General features: G+C 39.0%; 2 protein-coding genes across 3 annotated transcripts in view; one reads left to right on the plus strand and one right to left on the minus strand.

Annotated features, from left to right (window-relative positions):
- Positions 1-3,047, plus strand: part of kcnip4a (potassium voltage-gated channel interacting protein 4a) — a 155,230-nt gene extending 152,183 nt beyond the window's left edge. The window contains exons 11-12 of the transcript XR_015775625.1: positions 2,183-2,346; positions 2,802-3,047. The gene's annotated coding sequence lies outside the window, so the exon portion shown is untranslated. The remainder of the gene's footprint in view (positions 1-2,182; positions 2,347-2,801) is intronic.
- sec24d (SEC24 homolog D, COPII coat complex component) lies at positions 433-19,921 on the minus strand. Of its 2 annotated transcripts, XM_088073179.1 has the most exons (24): positions 19,833-19,921; positions 18,542-18,752; positions 17,507-17,609; positions 17,063-17,199; positions 16,655-16,873; positions 16,463-16,624; positions 15,606-15,727; positions 15,205-15,316; positions 14,720-14,847; positions 12,804-12,942; positions 12,509-12,624; positions 11,093-11,217; positions 9,182-9,373; positions 8,713-8,806; positions 7,731-7,847; positions 7,341-7,511; positions 6,660-6,756; positions 6,424-6,569; positions 5,702-5,840; positions 5,012-5,130; positions 4,657-4,836; positions 4,270-4,461; positions 3,537-3,626; positions 433-2,374 (listed from the first exon to the last, which is right to left on the minus strand). In XM_088073179.1, exons 2-24 carry the CDS (start codon positions 18,690-18,692, stop codon positions 2,234-2,236), a joined length of 3,192 nt encoding a protein of 1,063 aa, XP_087929305.1. In that variant the 5' UTR covers positions 18,693-18,752; positions 19,833-19,921; the 3' UTR covers positions 433-2,233. The 2 variants fall into 2 exon arrangements, with proteins under 2 accessions (XP_087929305.1, XP_042367745.1); XM_042511811.2 differs by having other exon boundaries at positions 16,463-16,873.
- Between the last annotated feature and the right edge of the window lie 1,985 nt (positions 19,922-21,906).

Consider the following 21,906-nt stretch of genomic DNA (forward strand, 5'->3'; position numbering starts at 1 on the left):
TATTATTAAATATAGACAAAATTAGTTTAATGTCCAACTTAATCAGATCATATTCCAAATCAAAAAGCATATTCATCTGAATTGTCTGACTGGAGAATAGTAATCTGACGCCCCCTTGTGGTGGCAAGAGGACAACGCACACAAGTTCAAAAAAAATTATTTCCTGGTTTTGATCAAATAATATTGTTGGTTGTTTGTGTAAAATGATTTTAGTGTTCATTTTGGACTTTGTACTTGTTAATTATGTGAAATTGAATCTCAGCAGAAGCAGAATTATTTTCAAAGGGCAAATGACCACCAATCAGCAAACTGAATGTAAACATTTAGATTAGTGCTACCTTATAAACAGAAGTGTAGTTCTGGCTTGCAATTAATACTGTCAGTTAATCTGCTTTTTTTTAAATTTTTTAAAAAAAAGACAGAGTAGCAAGATTTATGTCAAGAATTTAATTCAGACAAAATTTGTTGAGGGTTTGGAATAAAATATTCATGGCACGCCAAGCCCGTGAACGTCCATAGGTCAACTCAGAAAACAACCGTCCATCTTTCCAGTTCAAATGAAATCACTTCTTCTGACGTAAAATAGTAAGGTACTCAAATTACCTGAGATAAGTTTGCATACAAACCAAAAAGACTGAAATCAGCCATTGACTTCTGGGACATACATACTCGGAACATATAACAACTATTTTATCAACTTAAGGCAGGTGGTCATATTTCTAAACACAAGTTGTGTATTTCATGTACAAAAAGACTTTTGCCGGCCACAAATACACTCAAATATTTATCAGATGTATACATGAATTACACAGAGGCAAAAACCTCTATTTAAACAAGCAAAGTAATACAATATGATGCTTGCTGCACTGACACCCAAGAATGAAATGTTACATATCAACATAGCAGACAGTTGTGCAAGATTTTACTGAACTCAGGTCAAACAAAGAGCTTTTCATACTAAAAATCTGATGATCCGGATTTTATTTTACTGACACTATGGGCACAAGTCAGATTTGCAGGGTGGCACTTTTACTCATAATATGGCATTGGTATAGGTTTTTGGGAAGTATTTCTCAAAATAATTCACTCCCAACAAAGAGCAGATCACTGTTTGACTGTTGTGTGAGTTTTATGGAACAGAATAATATCTGGGCCCTTTTTGCTCCCTCTGATGCCTCTATGCACCATTTGTAGTCCATTCTTTTTTTTTTTAAGTGTAGAAAAAATAAGTGGCATTTTTCATCCAGACACGAGTGTGTTCTTCATGTAGAGCAACAGCTGTGTTCATTTATTGTAATCTCCGCACACCAAAACAAAATGTTTTCTGCGTCACCGCACACAGCGAAAATCCAGTCTCTACTATAAATGGTCAAAGAATCTGATTTTTTTTTTTTTTTTTTTGTGGTGCAAATTAAATGCTTTGAATCACTTATGGTGTAATGACAGGAATAATTTTCAGTCTCGGCAGCAGCTGCATCGTTTCTGCTAAATTATGAATACCTAGTACTGTGTATACACTACTTGTGTGTATGCTTATTTTGGTAAATTTTCCACTAAGGAAAGCAACAATGTGAAAGTTAAAAGCCTCTACAAGTCTTATATTTTAAATTTTGAGTATTAATTTTTTAAAAAGAAATTTTTAAAGAAGGTTTTAAAATGAGTTACTGGGACTCTACATATTCAGTCTTCATGGGAGAAAGTCACGTATAACAAAGACTGGCAGGCTTTATTGAGTTTCAAAGTGAACGTCTACAGTATTGCCCACAAATAACCCCTTGTCTTGATCCTGTAAATCTGCAAAATAAAATGTAAAACTCAATTGAGTGTTGAGAAATATGGTGTATTGCTTATGGACGTGGGCTTTATGCCAAAGTGCATTTCAGCCTTAGACGCTGATGTCATTCCCGTCTCCGCAGTCCATCACGCAGAGCATCTGTGCGGGAAATGCTGGATGTGTTGTCTGTGTTTTACTTGGAGGTTCCTCAGGTGACAAGTGGTTATTTGATGATCATACTGTGTGTACACTAAAGCATTTTGGAAAGGCAGCTTTGGACTCTCAAATCTCAAAAGGCTTTCCCGGTTCCTTCTTCTGTCTTCGTAAAACCCTTAAAGTTTCTTTCTGTCGACCGTCAAATGGAGCCAACTGAGACTGACCCTGTGAGGTTTGTGCGTGGTCCATTAGATGCCGTGTTTCTCCCAGGCCAGAGAGGAAGAGGAAACAGTGATGAGGGGGTTAAGTGAGCAGCTGCCTGATCTCTCGGTGAACGTAGCAAAGGAAGTCCATGTAGGAAGCTCCACCGTGCAGGCCTTTATCCTCCACCAGGAACTGACGGAACAGCATCTCTGGTTTGTCTTTCTGCCTTACAATTTGGAGCTGAGAGGGACAAGGAAAAAAAGAAAGTCCGAATGCAGTTTAGGAGTCAATTTAACGCATTTTCTGTTTTACATTGACCAGCTGAGTTCCACTGACCTCGATTCTTCAAAATGTGCTTAAAGATCTAGTGTGTAGGATTTAGACGAATATATTGGTATATTTTCTTACACGTATAATCTTCTAAAAATAAGAATTATCACATTTTTGTCAACTCATAATAAACCCTTTTATATCTACATAAGGAGCAGTTCCTCATCCACGGTGGTCACCATGTCACATCGTCATGTTTCTACAGTAGCCTAGTAGTCCATTCATGTTTTCCCATCAGCCACCCTATTAAGCTGCTTTAGAAAAACTCAAATTGTAATGTTAAACTGCTTTATACGGTGTTGTTACTGGTTTGAATCATTGGCTGAGTTTGTTACAGAGCAGATGACCAACGACCTCTGTTGACCCTCCTAATCAAAGAACATGAGAGGAATCCAAACTTGGACTTCACACTTTGCACGTGGGAGAAGTTTCAGCTGATTGATATCTTCGATCCTCACCGCAAGACGCCTCTAATTTCTGCACACTGCTCCTTAAACTCGCCATTGTTTCTTGGATGATACATTGTTGACGTGATCAGTGCTTGTTCTGGTTTTAAATATAACATGTTTCAAATCCATGTAAACCTGTCTCTGTGTTTTTTGATTTGTGTATGTTGTTTTGCTTCATTTGAAGAATTGGGATTGTAGCATCCAATGGATTTAATCATTTGTTATCTGAATTTGACCCATGCTAACCATTTTATAGCACTGGTGCTGCTGTGCAAGTGTACCAACATGATTTCCATTATATCAACAGTTGTGTTCTTTTTAACTTATAGTAAACCAAACATTTTAAACTATCCATTTATTTTACAAAATTCTGATTTGCATTCCTAACTTGTATTTTTATTAGCTGGTTTATAACAATTATTAAAACATTACATTTTGGAGCAGTTGTGGGGTAATGTATTTTCTCAATAGCTCCACTAGAGGGAGGCAGAGATCATTCAAGGCTGTATGACAGTCAGTTTCACTGTTTAATTTTTCTTTGAAAAAATGTAATAAGAGAAGAGGCTTGCTTGTTTTTAATTAAAAATGTTTTTGGGAGCTTGTTGCTGCTTTGAGTGTGTTACCTTCATAGAGTTTGGCCTGTTTTCAAGCAGGCCACTAATGATGGATCGGACCTTTTTTGACAATGGGTTGTCCAGTTCTGGCAGCGCACACTGAAAAACACAAAACGAGAAGGTTGGTTCAGTCTAAAATAAGGGTTAATAAGTTGCTGGGTTAATAAGTCACGACTTCAACACATTTATTATATGCACAGGTGTCCTTTCAGGATGGGAAGTGAACAGCCTTGATTTATTTATAAAGCTGAGATCACTGAGGTATTTAATGAATGTTACTTGTCATAGAAATACTCCATTTACACTGCCTACCGTCTGCCATCTGAAACACATTCCTGCCATGTTCTTTTCCTCTTATGTAAAAAAAAAAAAAACATGTTTAAGTGTTGTTACTGTGTTAGGGTTAAAGTGTTTCATTGCACTATTGTTGACTAAGTTTAGCTTATTTTAAAGGGTAAGCTTGTGGAGTTTATCCACTTTTGAATGTATCAAATGATTTCCTGATGGATCAAATCATGGTTACATGTAAGATTTTATTACAAATTTAATCTTTTCTGAGTTATGAAGTGTCTGTCTCAGAAGTGGACTTGTATTTCCAGGGCGTATTGCCTAACCAAACATCCAGACATTCTCTTCCTGTACTGTAATACCTTTAGGCTCAGCAGGGGTAAGAAAATATCTAATATTGCTAAGATCATACTGGTTTATAAATGTGTTGAGGTGGAAGTAAATGAATTCTGACCATGTGTCCTTGCAGGTGGGCGAGGGAGGGCAGGTTAAAGATGCTCTGGATGAGGTCCGGAGGGCTCGCTTGGCCCAGCCACAGAAACATGGAGTGGCCGTTTTCCAGCAGAAACATGCCAGAGTCTGTCAGACGCTCCTCCGAGCAGCGCACTTGAGCAGGCAGAGCCTCACTGCTGACATCAATGTTGTGCTGAAAAATTAGCAAATGTATCATTGCTACATTATCACTTTTCCTTCTATATGTAAAATGTAAAAAAAAATATGTCAAGATTTGTCTTTATTTTGACTTGAAAAATGGTTCAAAGATTCGAAATCCTCCTGAGCGTACTCTGTTTAACATGTATAAGTGGATTTATCTCAAAGTGTGTGTGAGTTTGTCCCGTACCAGTGGGGTGAGGCGTGGGTACAGCAGCAGCTGTGTGTCCTCCACCCCCATTGCCATGATCGACAGCCTTTGATGCGCTCTCTCATCTGTTGACAGCTCTGTGCTGCCGACCAGGGGAGCATTTTTCATCAGGCTGTTCATGTAGACCGGAAACACCTTCATGGCGTCAGGCAGGATCAGCTACATGTGGATACAGGTATAAAAACATTACTGTTACCTTCTGAGAGATGGATGTACCATCAAATCTTTAGTTACAAACACAAAATGTATCATATATGTATATAAAGGAGTTCTTTGCATCTAAATCAAAGCCTAAATTCAAATATTTTATTTCCAGGTGTTGTCCTGCACTGACCTGGCTGGCAGCGGAGGGGCTGGCACAGTTCTTCCTGTAGCACGCCAGCATGTGGGCCGTCTGGTTGACCAGGATTTCCCTGACATTCTTTAGGGGCTGGTTTAATATGGCACGGCAAGCTGAATGGGCACAAGAAAAGGTTAGTTAAAAGACACGAAAGAGCGTGGAGAGGAACAGCAAGTCTAACTGGCAGCTAAGGATAAGTACAGGAATAAATCACAATGAATGAAAGATGAGAAAAATCAGGCAGGACAAGAGAGGGTGCACAGGGGAGCTGAAGAGCAGCCGGACCAATGAAAGAAGGCAACTGAAGGTCAGTAAAACCGCTGCACTTAAGGCTCACAATGTGCAGATAACAGAAAGGCTCAGTGTCATCTGTATTTTATGTGAAACATGTGGTTCTTATTTCCATAACTCATTCTTTTACTCATAAGTCTGAGTATTAGCAGATTATCAAGTGATGCATGGGGGAAATTCAGCAAAGGTCAGGATGATACATCAGCAGGCTACGTCTGCACGACACTACAAGCCTAAATCAAGAAAGCTGACTCCCTCCTAAAATACTGTACTTCTCCTAAATCATGGGAAGAAAAATACATCTCTTCTGCATCTGTGCTTTTAGTGCAAACTTAAACATAAAATGAAGCTTTAAGTGTGGATGAGTCATGAAGAATATACAAGGACAGTCACCTGATTTGGCAAAGAAGTTGATGAGTGAGTCGGTCTCACAGCTCTTGTACAGCTCCGACAACTGCGAGCTGCAGTTCAGACTGAGGTTGTGGATGCGGAGACGTCGCTGTCCGCTGATGGTGGTGTACAGCAAGGCACACTGGGAAACAGAGTCCAATCATAAGTTATGACTAAATCTTTGGGATTTAACTCCTGAAAAATCAGCAAATTGATATTTTTTCTCTTTAGATTTTTGTTCTGTGTGTGTGTGTGTGGAATCAGACAACTTTTTCAACATTTCCCAGAGGCAACTGCATCGATTTCCGTTTCTCTAAAAGCCAAGCAACAATCATACCCTCTGCAGTTACTTAAATTGTTCCACTGTCTGCTATTTTTACTGCTGGGGAAATTAACTACAAAGAACTTCAGTGGTACTCTTATGTCAGTGGGGATAGCTACCAAAGTGATTGGGGACAACAAGGGTGCTATCCTCTTCCTGTTTTGGTTACACAAAGCAACTCTTTTTGTACTGTACATCAAACCTTAATTTTCCCATACCCAGTGGCAGACAGAATTTCATAGTAAAAGCAGGCTTATAGAGGGAGCCGATCTTAACACAAATGGTGTAATTATCCTGTAGACATTACATTGTGCAATCAAAATTTGCCTCATAATGATAACTTAAGGAAAAAAAGTGTGTATTTCTTCTTTAAATGAGGCATATTTTCAAAAAGGACACATACCTGCATGAGTGCCCCAGTCTCCTCACTGAGTGTGTCGTCGTGCCTGAACTCTACGGTCACAGCCTTGTCACAGTCCACAGCTGCCATCTCTATATCTGTGGTGTTGTTCATATGGATGGCACCAAAGAACTCAGTGGCTCTGAAACCTGATGACAGAAACACACAATAGAGTAAAGCACTGAGAGGTAAATCCTTTGATACATCACATACCAGACACAAAGTCTCATATTCCTTACCTGTGCTGGTACGAACGCGCATGATGGCATCGAATCCGATGCTCTTCTGCACATCTTTTCTCAGATCTCTGAGGAAATGCTCTCCATCAGTCTCCACCTGAATCAGCAGCAAATATTATGTGCTTTAGTTTTAACCAGCAGATGGCAGTATTGTCCATTTAGTGCCATGCCAAGGACAATAAATTTACATTAACACAAGTAGTTTAGTCCAATATTAAGAGATGTGATTTTGTGACATGTCAGTTTGGGCAAAGTAAACAATAAAAAGAATGTTTATTCCACAAATAATTAGATTAAAGTAATTAAGTAGTTAAAGCCTGTACTGTTGCGTTACTACATTGCACTGTCACTATAAACTTGTCTATTATACATTTTGTCCTTGTGTGTGAAACTGCATTGTATTGCCTTTTTTGTGTGGTGTGTTAGTACAGTTTGGAGTAATTTCCCACGCTTGTTGCACTATTCCTATGGGACATTTTTATAATAGACTGTGGGTACTGTGCCAAAGTTGTTATGTGGAACAAACCAGCTTTTAAATGTCTTTTCCTATGTGTTAAATTCTGACTTCTCGGTGTAGTGACAAGAAATAAAAACTTCTTTCTTTGTTTTGCTTGCAGCATCTTGTGTATGTTTCAGAGGCCTATGAATACTTCAAACAAGTGTGCCTGCTGCATGTTGTACCTGGAAGTTGTTGTACTTGTAGACAGAGCCTCCGGTGTGCGAAGGCACATCAGCCATGGTTGCCACGTCCACATACTGGCTGGGAAAGAGGAAGAGATCCACACAGCAGCCCTGTGCCACACAGTCCTTAGACAGCTGCTCATACACTCCTTTCTGGGGCTGGAACAGGATCTAAGATAAAAACAGAATTTTGGGTAAGTCTCCTGTGGCAGAATCCTCAGATTTCAAACAAAGCTCAAAGATTGCATCCACCACATTGGACTCATGCAGATGAGTTCCTTTGCTTACTGACACTGAGCTCTGGCACTGTGTATTTACTCCACAACTGCAAGCAGTCTAAATTTGGAGTTCTGAATAAGCTGTACAATATAAGTTCAAAAAACAGCTCACTTTCTCTTTCTCCGTGTTGACCAGCTTTTTGTCATCTCTGTTCTTGAGTTTGCCAGGAGCCTCAGCAGTGGGCATGGAGGACTGGAAGATGAAGAGCTTTCCGCTACATTCTGCAGCCTGGAGCACAGACAGCGATGAGAGAGAAATGATTTCAAATGAAGACCAAACCGAGGTGTGGAGTGTGTTGATTGCTCATGCAGTTTTTTTGTTTTTTTTTTCATGTCTTAACAATGAAACCATGAGGTCACAAGGTGCAAAATTCCACTCCCGCAGAGGATCAGATTATCCTAATAATAACAAACAATATATACAGAGTTCTCCCCTGTGTTTCAAAATAAACAGATAATGAAACCGATTAAGATGTAAGCAATAGCCAAAATAAAAATATGAAAAGGCATGAACAAACACAGAAAGTCACAGACTCATTTGCTGTTGTGTAACACCACAACTGCTTCCAATTAAACTTTTGTGAACTTGTCCTTCCGTGAGCGCCAAAAGACTGACCTCATCTCACTGGGAAAGTTTGTTGGACTTAAAAGTAAACACAAACATATCAGGAATAGAAAAGAGAAACTTCACTGAGTTGATAGGTTGAATGAGTTCAGATGTCAAAGTTGGGGTGAGCAGTACGTCTGAAATATTTTGACACATTAAAGCAATCTTGCGGGGGCGGGTGCAGTGCAATTTCTCTCTCTTTATATTTTAATTGGTTGACCGTTTTTAGAAAGACAGTATGTGTTTTGGCTACACTACATGTAATTGGAATCCATTAGCATTATGACAAAAATGACAAGTGTGTTAGACTGACTAACACTGATGCTAATCAAGTGTGGCTTGTAAAACTGGACGCTTCCAACTGTCCTAATGAGTTGGAAGACAATCGTTCACATGCAAAACTATAGCAAACACACATGACTGAGAGAGGTTGCAGCGGGCCCCTAGTCTCCCGCTACATGTCGACAGTTGTCACACTGTGACTAACCTTGAATGCCTCCACGCCGGCCTGGATGACAGGAGCAAAGACCGTTTCACTCTCGTTGGTGTCTGCAAACATATCAGGGATCTGGTCCAGGAGGCTAGAGAGAAGGATGACAGGATTAAGGCTGACATGTGACATTGTTCTCACTGCCTTGTTGAATGCCTTCCCATGACAATGCCTGGCTGAAATGTATCTTAAATAAAAAACTTGACATTGATTCAGTATTTTGTCTTTCCCACATATTGTTTTTTACTTCAAAAAGATTGTTTTGTAAATATTTGACTGAAGCAATGTTGATCTCTATACCAAATTAAACAGTTTCATATCTAGTGATACCAAAATAAACCTTTTTTTGGGGGGGGTTTAGCTGGATTACTTCAGAGAATTCTCAGGATAAACATGCCTCCCCCTACTACATGGGGCATCCAAGATAAACAGTTCTTCCACAAACTAATGAAAAGTTGTATCTTACTTGTAGATAACAGCCCTTGAGTCCTGATAGTTGACGAGGAAGCCATCGAGCAGTGGGACAAACATCTCAGCTGTGTCCGAAACCACCATCATCTGGGGCTGGGCCAAAGCGCTCTTCACGTTGTAGAAGTGGAGGACCTTGTTGTAGGTGACAAAGCCAACCTTGATGGCAGAGCTCTCCATACCTGCCTCACTGGTGAGGGAGAGAGAACAAGCCTCAGTGAGTTCCAGGATGTTTTCAGTAAGTCAGTTTAAATGTTTGTGTGAAATGTATAAAATCTGTTTTGTCCAGGGCTTTAAAGATTATTTAGTTGAAGACATACTACTTGTGCTTTTTCCTCTCTTTAATAAGTATTTTTGCTAGAAAGATGATCTTTTCATGAAACTGGCCTGTCTGTATAGCAGAAAGACACAAATATTTTTGATATAGGTGCTATACTAACAGAGAAAATAGAGAAAAGGAGGCTGTGGCATTTGCCTTTTACTCAAGAGGTATACATCTACCACAATGCACTTTGCTACACCGGATCAATAAACACTCCTGCTGGTGAGCGGCATAATGCGAGCTTGGCCGTTTGGACAAAGGAAAACAATGTAAATAAAAGTGAATATTCATTCATTATTAATTTAATATTGGAAAATTCATTATTCAAATTATTCAAGTCTTTGCAGGTTCAGCTGACCTGCTGTGCACTGACTAAAAGACTTTCTGTATTAATACATTTAGTTTGAATGAAATAATAAAATTAAATAAATGAATAATAATGAAGTGAAACAATTTAGCCCTGTCTAATTTCCCTTTAATAAGTACCAAAACACAGTCCTTCCTCAAAACTTTGTAGGGACTTTAAGAAGAAAGAAATTATGGACTTAACAAAATACATGATTACCAAAAACTGTTTTAAGAACTAAATAAATGCCACATAAAGAAATAAAAACATGAAAACACGTAACATTTACCAGAACTTTCTGAGGTGTGGTACCTATCCTGAACATAAAACCACACATCAAAACCTTTAACCATCATAGTGACTGAAAAGCATTCTTTACTGACAATGCCAACTCCAGTTTGTAGATCTCTCTCTCTCTCTCTCTCTACTGCAAAGAAAAAATCGTTTGTCTTCTTCTCATACTGTGCCAGACAGTGATTAAAAAATGCCAGTGATGATTAAAAAAAGTCTGCCTACATCTGCGTTTACTTAAACTGCACTCTATCTTGAGTGAATTCAACATGCATTCAGCAAATAGTGCAGAATGACATTAACCAAATGTTTTAACATAGTGCCTTTTAAAACAAAAGTGAAGTTTCAAACACAGCTGAAGAGATGGTTTATCAGAAGTACACTTCTACTTAGTGTTTTCAGGATGATGTCATGGCAGTGGACAAATGAGTATGTATTGCTGCTGGCACTAATGAAGTGGAGAGAAGAAAAAAGACTGTTTTTAAGTTATTTTAGGACTAAGCAGGTGAAGTACATCATTGACTCTAAATCAAAAACTTCCATAGTTATGCTTGACAAAAAAACAATGTTTTCTGTCTGTCACAGCTTTTTGTTTTGTTTTTGGTTCCCTTTAGAGAGCAGAGTCTGCACTATAATATTTTCCATTTTTGGCAACCTCGGTGCCCACCCTGACCGATACCAGCCATCTGCAAAACTTCATGCAAGAATATTCAGCTGATGAGAACAGATAGTTGGCGTGGTGTTTAAGATTTGAGGTAAGTCCTTTTTTGGCATATGTCGGATGCAAACTGTAGTAGCAGACAGTGGTCTCTTGCACTGGGCTCTAGCAATCAGTATAGAAAATGTATAGCACCGAATGTAGCAAATGATAAATATTGCATTCCTACCTGTACTGTATGAGCGTGTGTGTGTGTGTGTGTGTGTGTGGTTTTCTGAAGTACTGTGCATACCTGGGCAGATGCTCCAGCAGAGTCTTTAGCTCATCACATATCAGTTTGACCAGTCCACTTTTAATGTTGTTATAGGACACGTCAATCATAAAGATGTAAGCAGGAGGATTTGGACGCTTGTTGTTCTGTGTGAGAAGAAGTCAGCAGGTGTAATTAATTAGCTGTTTTCAAATCTTTCCAAGCTAATGCAGCTTGACAGGCATGCAGCATAAAATACCTGATTTCAAAAGGAAATGAGAAAAAATGTTTTTTATGCAAATCTAAGCTCTTGAACACACAAGTCATATGCAAACATTATTTCACTTTTTAGTTCTGTATCCTCTAAGTTAAGGTCTTAATCATACCAACAATCATAATCAACAAAGGCACAAACCTGGGGTCATCCTGTGTGCTGTCCACCGTCTTTTCTATTATTAGTTCTAAATACCAGAGATTTGGTTCCCGTTGGTGCTTGTTTATGACTTAAGGTAGCTGTAAGGTAGCTGTGAGGAGACCCTGAGGAGGAGACCCCGATTGCAATGTGTGTGTGTGTGTGTGTGTGTGTGTGTGTGTGTGTGTGTGTGTGTGTGTGTGTGAGAGAGGGGGATTGTCAGTAAGACATTGCTATGTTTTCACAGTTACAATCCATGACAAGACAATCACCTTGCAGGCTTTTGTTTAATAGCTGTCCTGCAGAGGCTGTTTATGAATCTTAATAAACAGAGCAAAAGTAGGCCAGTGGAGTGACTCAGCTTTGCCAGCTTCCTCAAACCTTCTAATGTTGTTCTCAACAACCACAGCCTCCGTAGGGAGGTGCACCTCAATGGCATTGCTGTCTTTCTTGTGTTTGCGAAACAACTGAGCTGAACACTGTTTATCCTGCATTAAGTTTTGATAAAGTTCATGATAAATGTTAGTGTGCCAAAAGGTCCTTTGGAAAAATCAGTCGTGAAATCCTTTAGATTCAAGTATTTGCTGTTCTATGTTACATCTATGCATAAAGTCGGCTTTAAGCCAGCAAACAATCTTTGAATTATACAGCCCCAGTGTTTTCCACAGACTTAGAATTTAGGAGTTTGAATCATGGGATGACCAATTGATCTATTTATCTGTTCAGAACTGATCAGATCAACAGATGAAAGCAGCAGCTGCTGTAGAGGCAAGTGAAAGCAAACATTTAGACCCCAGGCAATGAACTTACACTTAACAGAATGAATGAATAACAGAATGGTATATATATTCCAATCGCGCTCTCCATGAATGCTTCAGCTCCAAAGATATAAAACTAACATGTGGTGGTAGATGTTTTCAATTGTGGTGCCCCCCCCCCCACAAAAAAAATTACGTGTGTGAAACACTGAGCTTGTTTCTGTTGTTCAGCTTAATCCAATCTGCATGTATACTGAATGGTAGTCGATAGAGCTTAAGTAGTTGTACCTTGCAGTAGTCCAGAGTGGCTTCAAACTCGTAGGATCCCAGTGACAGCTCAGGTTTTTCATAGAAGTCCACCCTCCGGCCCATGTGGTCAAGATGTTGGAAATAGAAGACTGGCACTAGGGGACGATAAAGAAATAAAATTTGATATAGAACTGTGCCCAATGTATAAATGGTTTACCTGTTTTCCTGTTCTTTTAATTAAACAAATTTACTTTTAGACTTCAAAAAGTAACTTGATGTATCTTTTTTGGCTGCTTTACATGTTAGAGTTAGCCTCTTTCCCATTACACCGTACCTTCATTTACACAGTTGCAGAAACCACACTGGTAGCGTCGACCCCCGTCTATAAACTGCATGTAGGGACACATGTAGGCCTTGCATCGATTGCAGCGGATGGGGCCCGTCTCACCATGGTTCACAACATATAGAGGAGTCTAAACAGGGACAAACGAAAATACATTATGGTAAAGTTTTCCACAGCTGTTCTAAATTAAAGCAGGCCCTTGTATTTCAAAATCTGTCCCTTAAAAGGAAGTTGAATGACCGTGACAACTTAAAGATAAGGATCATGGTTTAATTCTTTTTTTATAGACTGACTTTTAAGTGTGTACATCCCCTGTTATGTTTCCCATGTTTTCAGCAGTATTTACCATTCTAAGACTATACTCTTTCACATACTACTGTACTATAACCCGTGTAAATTCAGCTGTTTAAAGCATCACTGATTCCATGGCACCCAAACAATACACACTGCACTTTTATATACAGAACATTTGTCTGACGTAGATTAAAAATGTCTTGCAAGAAGTTATTTAATAATACACATACCACAGCACTGTTACTAAGTACCATATGCAGACCTGCAGATGACAGAAACTGTCTGAACACTGTTTATTCAATACTCCCTGCAAACTAAATTGAAAATGGACTCAAATACCATAAAACACATGCAGACGAGATAGCAAGTAGGCTTTATTGTTATACTGGAGAATTTAAGGTGGAGAGTTAAGCTTTTACATTATCTACGAGTTGTTTACCCAATGCATAGAACAAAACCTGTTGGATGATAAAGCAAATTCAAACAACATCCAAGCACAACAGCATGCCATTTCCAGTCATGTCCAAACTCAGAGCATTGATAAAGTTTTACTATTTACTATAATTGTTAAGTGATTATGCTCCTTGTTGCACTTGATGGAGTCAAATCTGAGACTGCAAAATACTCAAGTTTGATTCCTTTTGTATAAACCTCCTTTCTTCTTCTGACTTTTGCTAATTAGCCTAAAGCCAGATGAGAGAAAGCTAACATTGCCTAAAAAGGCCAATGGGTTCCTGGGACAAGGCGAGTGGAGGGGGAGGGGTATCTACAGCAGGATTCTTGGACCACATATGATCCAAAAGGAGGTCATTTACAGGACAGCTTAACTTTTGTAGTACATGGAGGCATCTATCAAAGGAAAAGAACATTTGGTGGTTGTATACTCCTTTTTTCCCAAACTGACTTTTAGGTGTTCTATAAACTTTAAAAAATAAAGGTAGATGTATCAGTCTCTATCCTCCAAGTAAATGCTATGGTAGGAAATTATACATAAAAGCATGTGTCTTAATTGAGGCTTTAAATACCTAAAAAATTCCTTGACAACTAGATACAACAAAAAAACTTATAGAGGGAAATATAACAAAAAACTCAGTTTCATTAGTCATTCTAAAGATGGCAGTGTACAACATTTAAAAAACACAGCTCACTCTAAAGATATAATTACTTAAGTGTGTGATGACTGTTTTAGCGTACAATGTTTCCCGTATATAGAAGTTAGGCCCACCCAAGAAGTTTTTGTCCTTTCAAAACTAGGTATAGAAATGCAAAAGTGCATTCTGATTGTTAATATGTTGCATTTATATGTAAACATACAGAACTGGGGGAAAAAGTAATCAAAACTCTGGACACAATGCAGCATCACTGGCTATTTAAGTGATGAAGTGAGATGCTTTCCAACACAAGGCTGAGTGCCAAAAATGAATTCTCTATGGGCTACACTTATATATAAATGCATGTATCATTCCCTGAAAGAGTCGGACTTTACAACCATACTGGTAATCTACTCAATCTTACTCTCTTTGTTGGTTTATCTTAGTAGATGATAACATATTGTTGATATAATTTTTAGTTATGGAAACTGGCCATTAGTTATAACTAAAACCATGACTTACCTCATTCTTTGGCAAACTGGCAAAGGGTTTAATGATGGAGGCCAGGGGCACTTGGCACTGTTTGGCCAGATCGGCGGTGCAAGGTAGAGAGTAAGTGGTGCAGCGTATGAACCTCGGACTGGCGTTGCCTGGGTTTACCAAACAAAAAATACAAACAAAAAAAGGGTCAGTGACACTGATATCATGACAGAGCACATTTCTGTCACCGCTCTCAAAGAAACAAGTATAGACTATAATTCTGCATGTTAAATGTATCATTACCAGAAATGGTCAATAATTACAATTCTGAAGAAAATGTCTCCATGTTGAGTAAAAGCCTTTAAATTACATCTCACAAATGACATAGAAATGACTGGACTTGATGTGCACTACATGAACACGTGCACTGGCATACGTGTGTAGAAATTGTTTAAAAAAGGTTCAATATTCTTTCCAGAGAAAAAAAAACTTGCTTGGAGAAAAGTTTAAATGTTGTTATGAGTTACCTTGGTCCTCGACTGTGAAGTCAGTGGTGACCAGAGGTGGAACCTGTCCTCTGATGTTTGTGCTGTAGACCTGCCCCCCTTGTTTGACTCGATCATCCTCAATGACTTGAGTCTAAAGCAGAAAAGTTATGAATTATAAACAATCTGACTCTTCTAGACATAAGTAAATACAATGTTTTTAAAAATAAATACTTCATCAAAACTAAATGGCAAACAAATAATGCAATGTTCATCAAGTTTGCTTTTGCTTGATTATATGCCCAAATATGAACATTAAGTAATTTTAACAAAAAAGATGTTCGATGCCTACATACACCAGAAATTAATAAGCTGTTGGTTCAGCATTTGGTATGCTGTAATGTGAAGGTATGCAGTCTCAGGAGGATTAGCTGTCTACTCACTATGCTGGGGATCGAGTCAGGGTCTAGTTTCTTCTGAGGTGGTCCTGCCAGTCCTCCTGGTGATCCAGGGAAGGCCCCTGGCATGCCTGGCTGGGGCCCAGCCATGTGTCCCCCAAACTGACCTTTGCATGAAAGCAGGATAGACTGGCCATTAAATCACATCTAATGTCAACAGTGTTAAACTAGAATCGTGTGCAGCAGAGCTGATGAGATGAGAGCCCATTGTTTTCATGTTTATCAAAAGGATACAGATTGATAACACTCCTGCCAAACTCTTCTGTACATTTGCTTATCTACAATATTACAAAAAAAAAAGAACTGGACAGAGAATCTCACCCTTATTTTAGTTGTTTTCAAAAGAGAGACTTTTAAAATATACTTACATAAAAAAATAGTTTCAAGTTTAAATTTTTGTAGTAAAATGCTTGTTCACCCACAACTTACATTTTCATTCCTTTAAAGGTCATTCTGACTTATAGTTACAAAAATTTGGTATTACCTTGATACCATGAAACCGCAATATTTTCGGAGACAGTAATCGTATCATAAAATCTCGTACTGTTGCAGCCCTACACACAAAATTACTGAATTAAACATTTTCATGTGTGAATGGTGACTTTTTGTTTTACTGTGTTGTGGTGGTTAACTGTTATTAATTTCTGTCTTTCGAGCAGGTGATTTCTCTGACCACAAAATCCCTACTCTGAGCTGATGACAGTATTACTACCAATAAGTATCGAACACATTTTTTTGTTAAAAAGCTGTAATAGCTCTTTAACATTAACATTAACATTAACCTTTAACATTCTTTTGACTGGCGTGATCTCAACTCTTTTTGTTTACAGTGTCACAGTTACCTGTTTGCTGTGGATATCCTGGTGGACCAGCAGCTCCAGGACCAGGCTGCTGGAAACCTCCGGGGCCTGGAGGAGGTGGCCCCGGAAAGGGTCTGCCCATTCCTGCCATAGGTGGGCCTGCCATTGGAGAGCCTGCCATCGGCGGGCTTGACATCTGTGGGCCTGCCATCGGTGGACCAGCCATCGGTGGACCGGCCATCGGTGGACCGGCCATCGGTGGGCCGGCCATCGGTGGGCCGGCCATTGGCATGCTTGCTGGGGGTGACTGTGGTGGAGACATCTGGGAAGACATTTGGGGGGACTGCGGGCCTGGAGGCATCTGTGGCTGGCCCATCGTTGGAGGAGGGGGTCTTTGGAAAGGCTGCTGGGCTACAGAGCTTGTTGGAGGAGGGCTCTGCATGGGACCTGAGGCTACACAAAGAAGTAAAATGAAGAAATACAATCTGGTCAGTACATTTTTAATTCCCTGTCTTATCCTGTCTGATAGATTATAATTAATTATGATAATAATAAAAGCTAATTACATGGCTTTTTTGTTATGTATGCCACACCCTACTGTATTATCTTCCAGAAGTATAAATCCTTAAATATCAAACTTACCATAGTTGCCTAAATTCATAGCACCCATCTGATTGGTGAGCTGCTGGGCAGGAGGTGGGGCTGCAGAGGCCATGTTGTTGTATGCAGACTGAGGAGGTTGTCCATAAGGAGCAGAAACAGCTGGTGGAGCAGGGTATCTGAGGAATTTAACAACACTAATTGATAATACAGCAGGTACAGTGTGGTTTCATGATGAGCTTAATACGCTTTAGTTTTTAAAATGCTGTATGAAACTTTGCAAATATAGTCAAAATAGATCTCTTGCATCTAATCCTTGTTGATTAAAAAAAACATTTTTTTATAGTGAGAGTTTAAAAATAAAGGGATGAGAAAAGAAAGATCTCTCTCCATGTATTTTAACATGCACATTCATGATATCCTTCTGCTGATTTTAGAGAGAAAATAAACCATGCCACACAGTTGCCATGTCATGAAGATTGCTACCTTTGCGGATGTGCGCCATTCTGCTGGACATTTGGGTTGTACTGACCGGACACTGGAGGCGGAGGCATACCAGCAGCAGAGGAAACTGGGGATTTCATCATACCTGCAGTAAGTAACAGACACCACGTGTACACGTGTACAGTTTATGGTATTCACACAGTATCATAGGTTGTTTAATTCTAGATAAAAAACTTTTATACAGTATATTCCACCAAAGCACGGCTTCTCAAAGCATCTGAAAAATGACCTCTGTGGTTTCTCATTTTTTTCAAATAAATCTTTAAGTGAGCTTAGGGTTCTTAAAGGGTCAGGGTGTATTCATCAGTGCGGACATGTGCAGACTAAAACCAGAGTTTTAAAGGAAAGCTATATACAGCTAAGTGTGTAGTTTGCCTGAACAGATCATATTGCCTGCAATGGTTGATCCAAACAGAAATTTGATTATAGTGCTTTCAACTGTGTCCACTGTGGTTGCAGTGGACCCCCATGCTTTTGTCAAGAAAGCATGACAGTTTCTTTGACGTTAGCTTAACCTTCTTTTCTTAAGACCCTAATGTCAGTAGTTCGACTGAGAGTCTAGGAACTGGGTTGCACTTCGGTCAAACAGAGCTTGCGTCAGTGTGCTGTGACATTTAGAATAAATTAATTGTATCCTGTAGCTTGTGCTGCTGGTATTTAACATGCATTCTATTGCAGTGGTTTAGTAGCACATGAATTATTTAAAGGCCAGATAAACAAACACTTAGTGACAGATAAGATAAGACAATGAACAAAACAAAACACCCCCAGCTCTGTACTGAGACATGTTAACTATAACTCATTTTCTGCATTTCAGGCCCCTATTTAAAAATATTCATGTCAGCCTAAACACCTGAGCTTCTGTTGTTGTTGTTATGAAAAAAAGAGCTCTTGTTGCTACTGTTGATATAACTGAAGAATAAACGGGCTGATCATGCTAGGTAGGAACAAGATAGGACTTGTTAACAACCACGTTATTTGGGAAAACATCCAAAAACAAGAGCAGAGGTCCTTTACCTGTTGGTGGAGCGCTGAATGCCTGAGGCGGTCCCCCATAGTGCCCATAGAGGGACTGAGCAGGACCAGCTCCAAATCCACTTTGGTAGCCCCCCATCCCTGGCTGGGCCTGGGAGTATGGGGGTGCAGCAACATAACCCTGTTGACTCATGTTGATGGGATGTTACTGTCTTCTCATGCCAGAATGAATGAGTTCTGACAACCTGTTAAGCTGAAAGAATGAAATTTTAAGTTGATGGCTGATGATGTATATGTTTGATTTGGTGTTTCTACCTAATTTGTGACAAAGAGGAAAAAAAATAATTAAGCCATAATAACAAATGTTAGTCTGCAAAATGTAAACACGGTATTTAGAAATATAGAGTGACATTTTCTGGTGCTACTCTTAAGTCTATTTCTCCTTTTTCATAAATCTAGCATGGTCCAGACAACAACTGATGTTTGACCTCGTGCAATCATGTACACCCATGTAACATGGACCTTTGAATTGCTCATTGAGAGATAAGGCAGGCCTACCCTTGCTAATATTATTTTTACTGACTGCATGGGTTTTCTGTTTCTGTTTTGCTGTCAGAGCTACTATTCAATAACCCTCACTTTTGCACAATTATGGGAATATCTATATAGTCCCTTAATTAAGGCCATTTCAAACACTCGCAGCAAGCAGCACCTTTTCACGATAAAAGTTATCAAAGCAACGGGCCTGAGGACTTTTTCTCCGGGTGTCAAACCTTTTAAAACAAGTTGAACTTCGGCACAGCTGGGTCAACAAAAATAACAGCTGCGCACTGACAAGTCCATGAAAGCCCTTTATTACAACATAATAAACCAATTTAACATATTCTACCCAAACGAAAAGCAGAAAGAACCGCAAATAATCGTTATTAATTGTTTAGTTCAATAAGTAATCGCGTCTGCCACTTCCGAGAATTGCCACGTCAAAGACCGTTATGATGGCTAATGATTTGAGCATCCCTCTCTTCTTCATTCACATCAAGCTGAACAGACACATATGTCCTCCGAGTATGACTAAAATATTTTGGCTATAACATACAGCTTAACATTTTTTCGAAAGAGCGCAGTATCATGACAGCGACGGCACCTCGTCCAGTGTTGATAACATATTGATAGAAAACGTCTTGCTAGCTACGCGGAAATTACTTCAAAGTTTTCCTTTGCACCAGAAGCGCATTTACTTAAAGCACATGTACCTTGACATAAAGAATAATACAAGAATTAATTTCATATTTGCATCGGCTACGTGTGTAAATAATGTCGTAATGGTATTTACCTGACTATTGGGCAGAGTCCTCTTCACTGTCTATTGCTCTCAGTGAAAGCAGAGTGCCACGTCAAACTCCACCAAAGCACCGGTCCCTACGTTACTAACGCAATGACAAGCCCCAGTGTTAAAACAGGCAAGTGTTTCCGGTTATTTCTTTCAAAATAAAATATTAAGCGACGATTGAACATCCTTACACGATTTTAATGACACGTATACAAAACTAGTTTCTTACTATCACAATTTTACGTCTTGATAAAATAAACTTAATGTTCTTTCCGCCACAATATTCGTATTGAAAAATTACATCATGCTTTTATTTTATAAGTAAACAGACGAACTTCCTGCCTTGGTCCATGTGAATTTGGCTGACTTGTGAGGGTGGCATGGTGACGGGCCGTGAGTCGTGTCTGGCGTTGTACGCATGCGTGAAAGAGAGGGAACCCATACACGTCAGCACAGGGGATGTGGACCTGTGCTATCCTTATAGTACACTGATCGAAACAGATTTAACTCTTTGTTATGATAAAAGCACACCCTGACCAAATTTCAACATATTAATGAGGACAAAAGAACAAAATGATGACAGATTTATTTACATGTATTGATTAGGCAAAGGATTCAGGTAATTTACTTTTTGGTATAAGCTTCTGAAGACTGTTAATCAGTCAAATGATGTTTCCAAAAAAAATCATTTTAGGCCTTGCTGACAATTTTTCCTTGGAATGAAATGTGAATACAACATTTTCTAGAGGGCACACACCTTTAAACATACCATGACCCCCTCTCCCACGCAGTCAGTTCAGGTACTGTGGGACAGCTTAATTGGTAAAGTGGGACAGTCATTTTTCTATTAAAAAACAGGCTACTCACCTATGTAGTAAACCAAAACCGTTATAAAAGACAAAACAACCCTATAATTCAATGAAGAAGGAAGAGCTATTCATTTAACATTCATTTGGCGAAATGTAGGCTACTACAAGCCATTTCAGTTAGAACAGTATAGTACAGTTATAAAGCAATGATAGCATGCAACTAACTGATGATCATTTTTGATCAACATTTAATTTCACTTCTGTCAACATGCTAATTATATTATCAAAATAATACAAATTTTAACAGGACAAAGTCAAATTCAACTCATTTCAACCATGTAGCCTATCAAAAGTAGCTATTTCATATTTCCATGTTTATCACCATTTCAATTTAATCATGTTGTCTGTCTACGTAGCCTAAATGATGGGCCTTCCCATATACAGGTGAGCTAAACTAGATTTAGGCAACATGCACCGCGCCAGGCATGACCCCTCGAAAATGCCTTGGAAGTGCATCTGGAAAAAAAGCTGGGAGTGCCTTTTGGAGCAGGGCTGCGTACACATACAGTGTGTGCGTGACATTGATAACAGTGTGACTCTGAGCCTTGAGCGGAATAGTTGAAAATAATTTAACCTTTTGCTTGCCCAAAAAACACCTGAAAAATGTAATACAATAGGGTAAACAATGTTATTGCTGGCAACGCTTTTCAAACAATGCGTATTGGTGTGATTAGCCCTTAACTGTTGTTGATACAATGATGAGTGCAAAGGTATGGGATGGTGGTAAGAGTTATTCCCGGGGTGAGACTTATAGGCATGCTAACAACTGATTATATTGTAGTTTTAAAGCATAAATATGGCATAAAATGGTGTCCCACATTACCTGAACAATGCTGTCCCACATTACCTAACATGTTTACCTAATGTCCCACATCACCTGAACTCACTCTAATTCAAGTTGCAGGGCCACAAAACCCTTTTTCTAATAATCCCGTTCTACATTTACACCCAAATTATAGTGTTTTATTTTTTCTTTAAATTTTTGATAAGATCATGACAGGAAATAGGCTACAGAATATATGATTTAACAGTTATATAGAATTACTAAAGGTGTTGGTTGGACGCTGCAAACATGAGGGAGCCAAAGCATTCAAATTATGGTGATAACAAACAAGGACGACATAGGCATGTCATCCTTACTGCTGCATTCGGCTGGAAATAAGATAGGATTGTACAATTAGTGATGCATTGATACAGAATAAAATATG

The sequence above is a fragment of the Plectropomus leopardus genome, chromosome 23 (genome assembly GCF_026936395.1).
Source record: "Plectropomus leopardus strain MGB_pleo_1.0 chromosome 23, ASM2693639v1, whole genome shotgun sequence".
In the NCBI taxonomy this organism is placed as follows: domain Eukaryota; kingdom Metazoa; phylum Chordata; class Actinopteri; order Perciformes; family Serranidae; genus Plectropomus; species Plectropomus leopardus.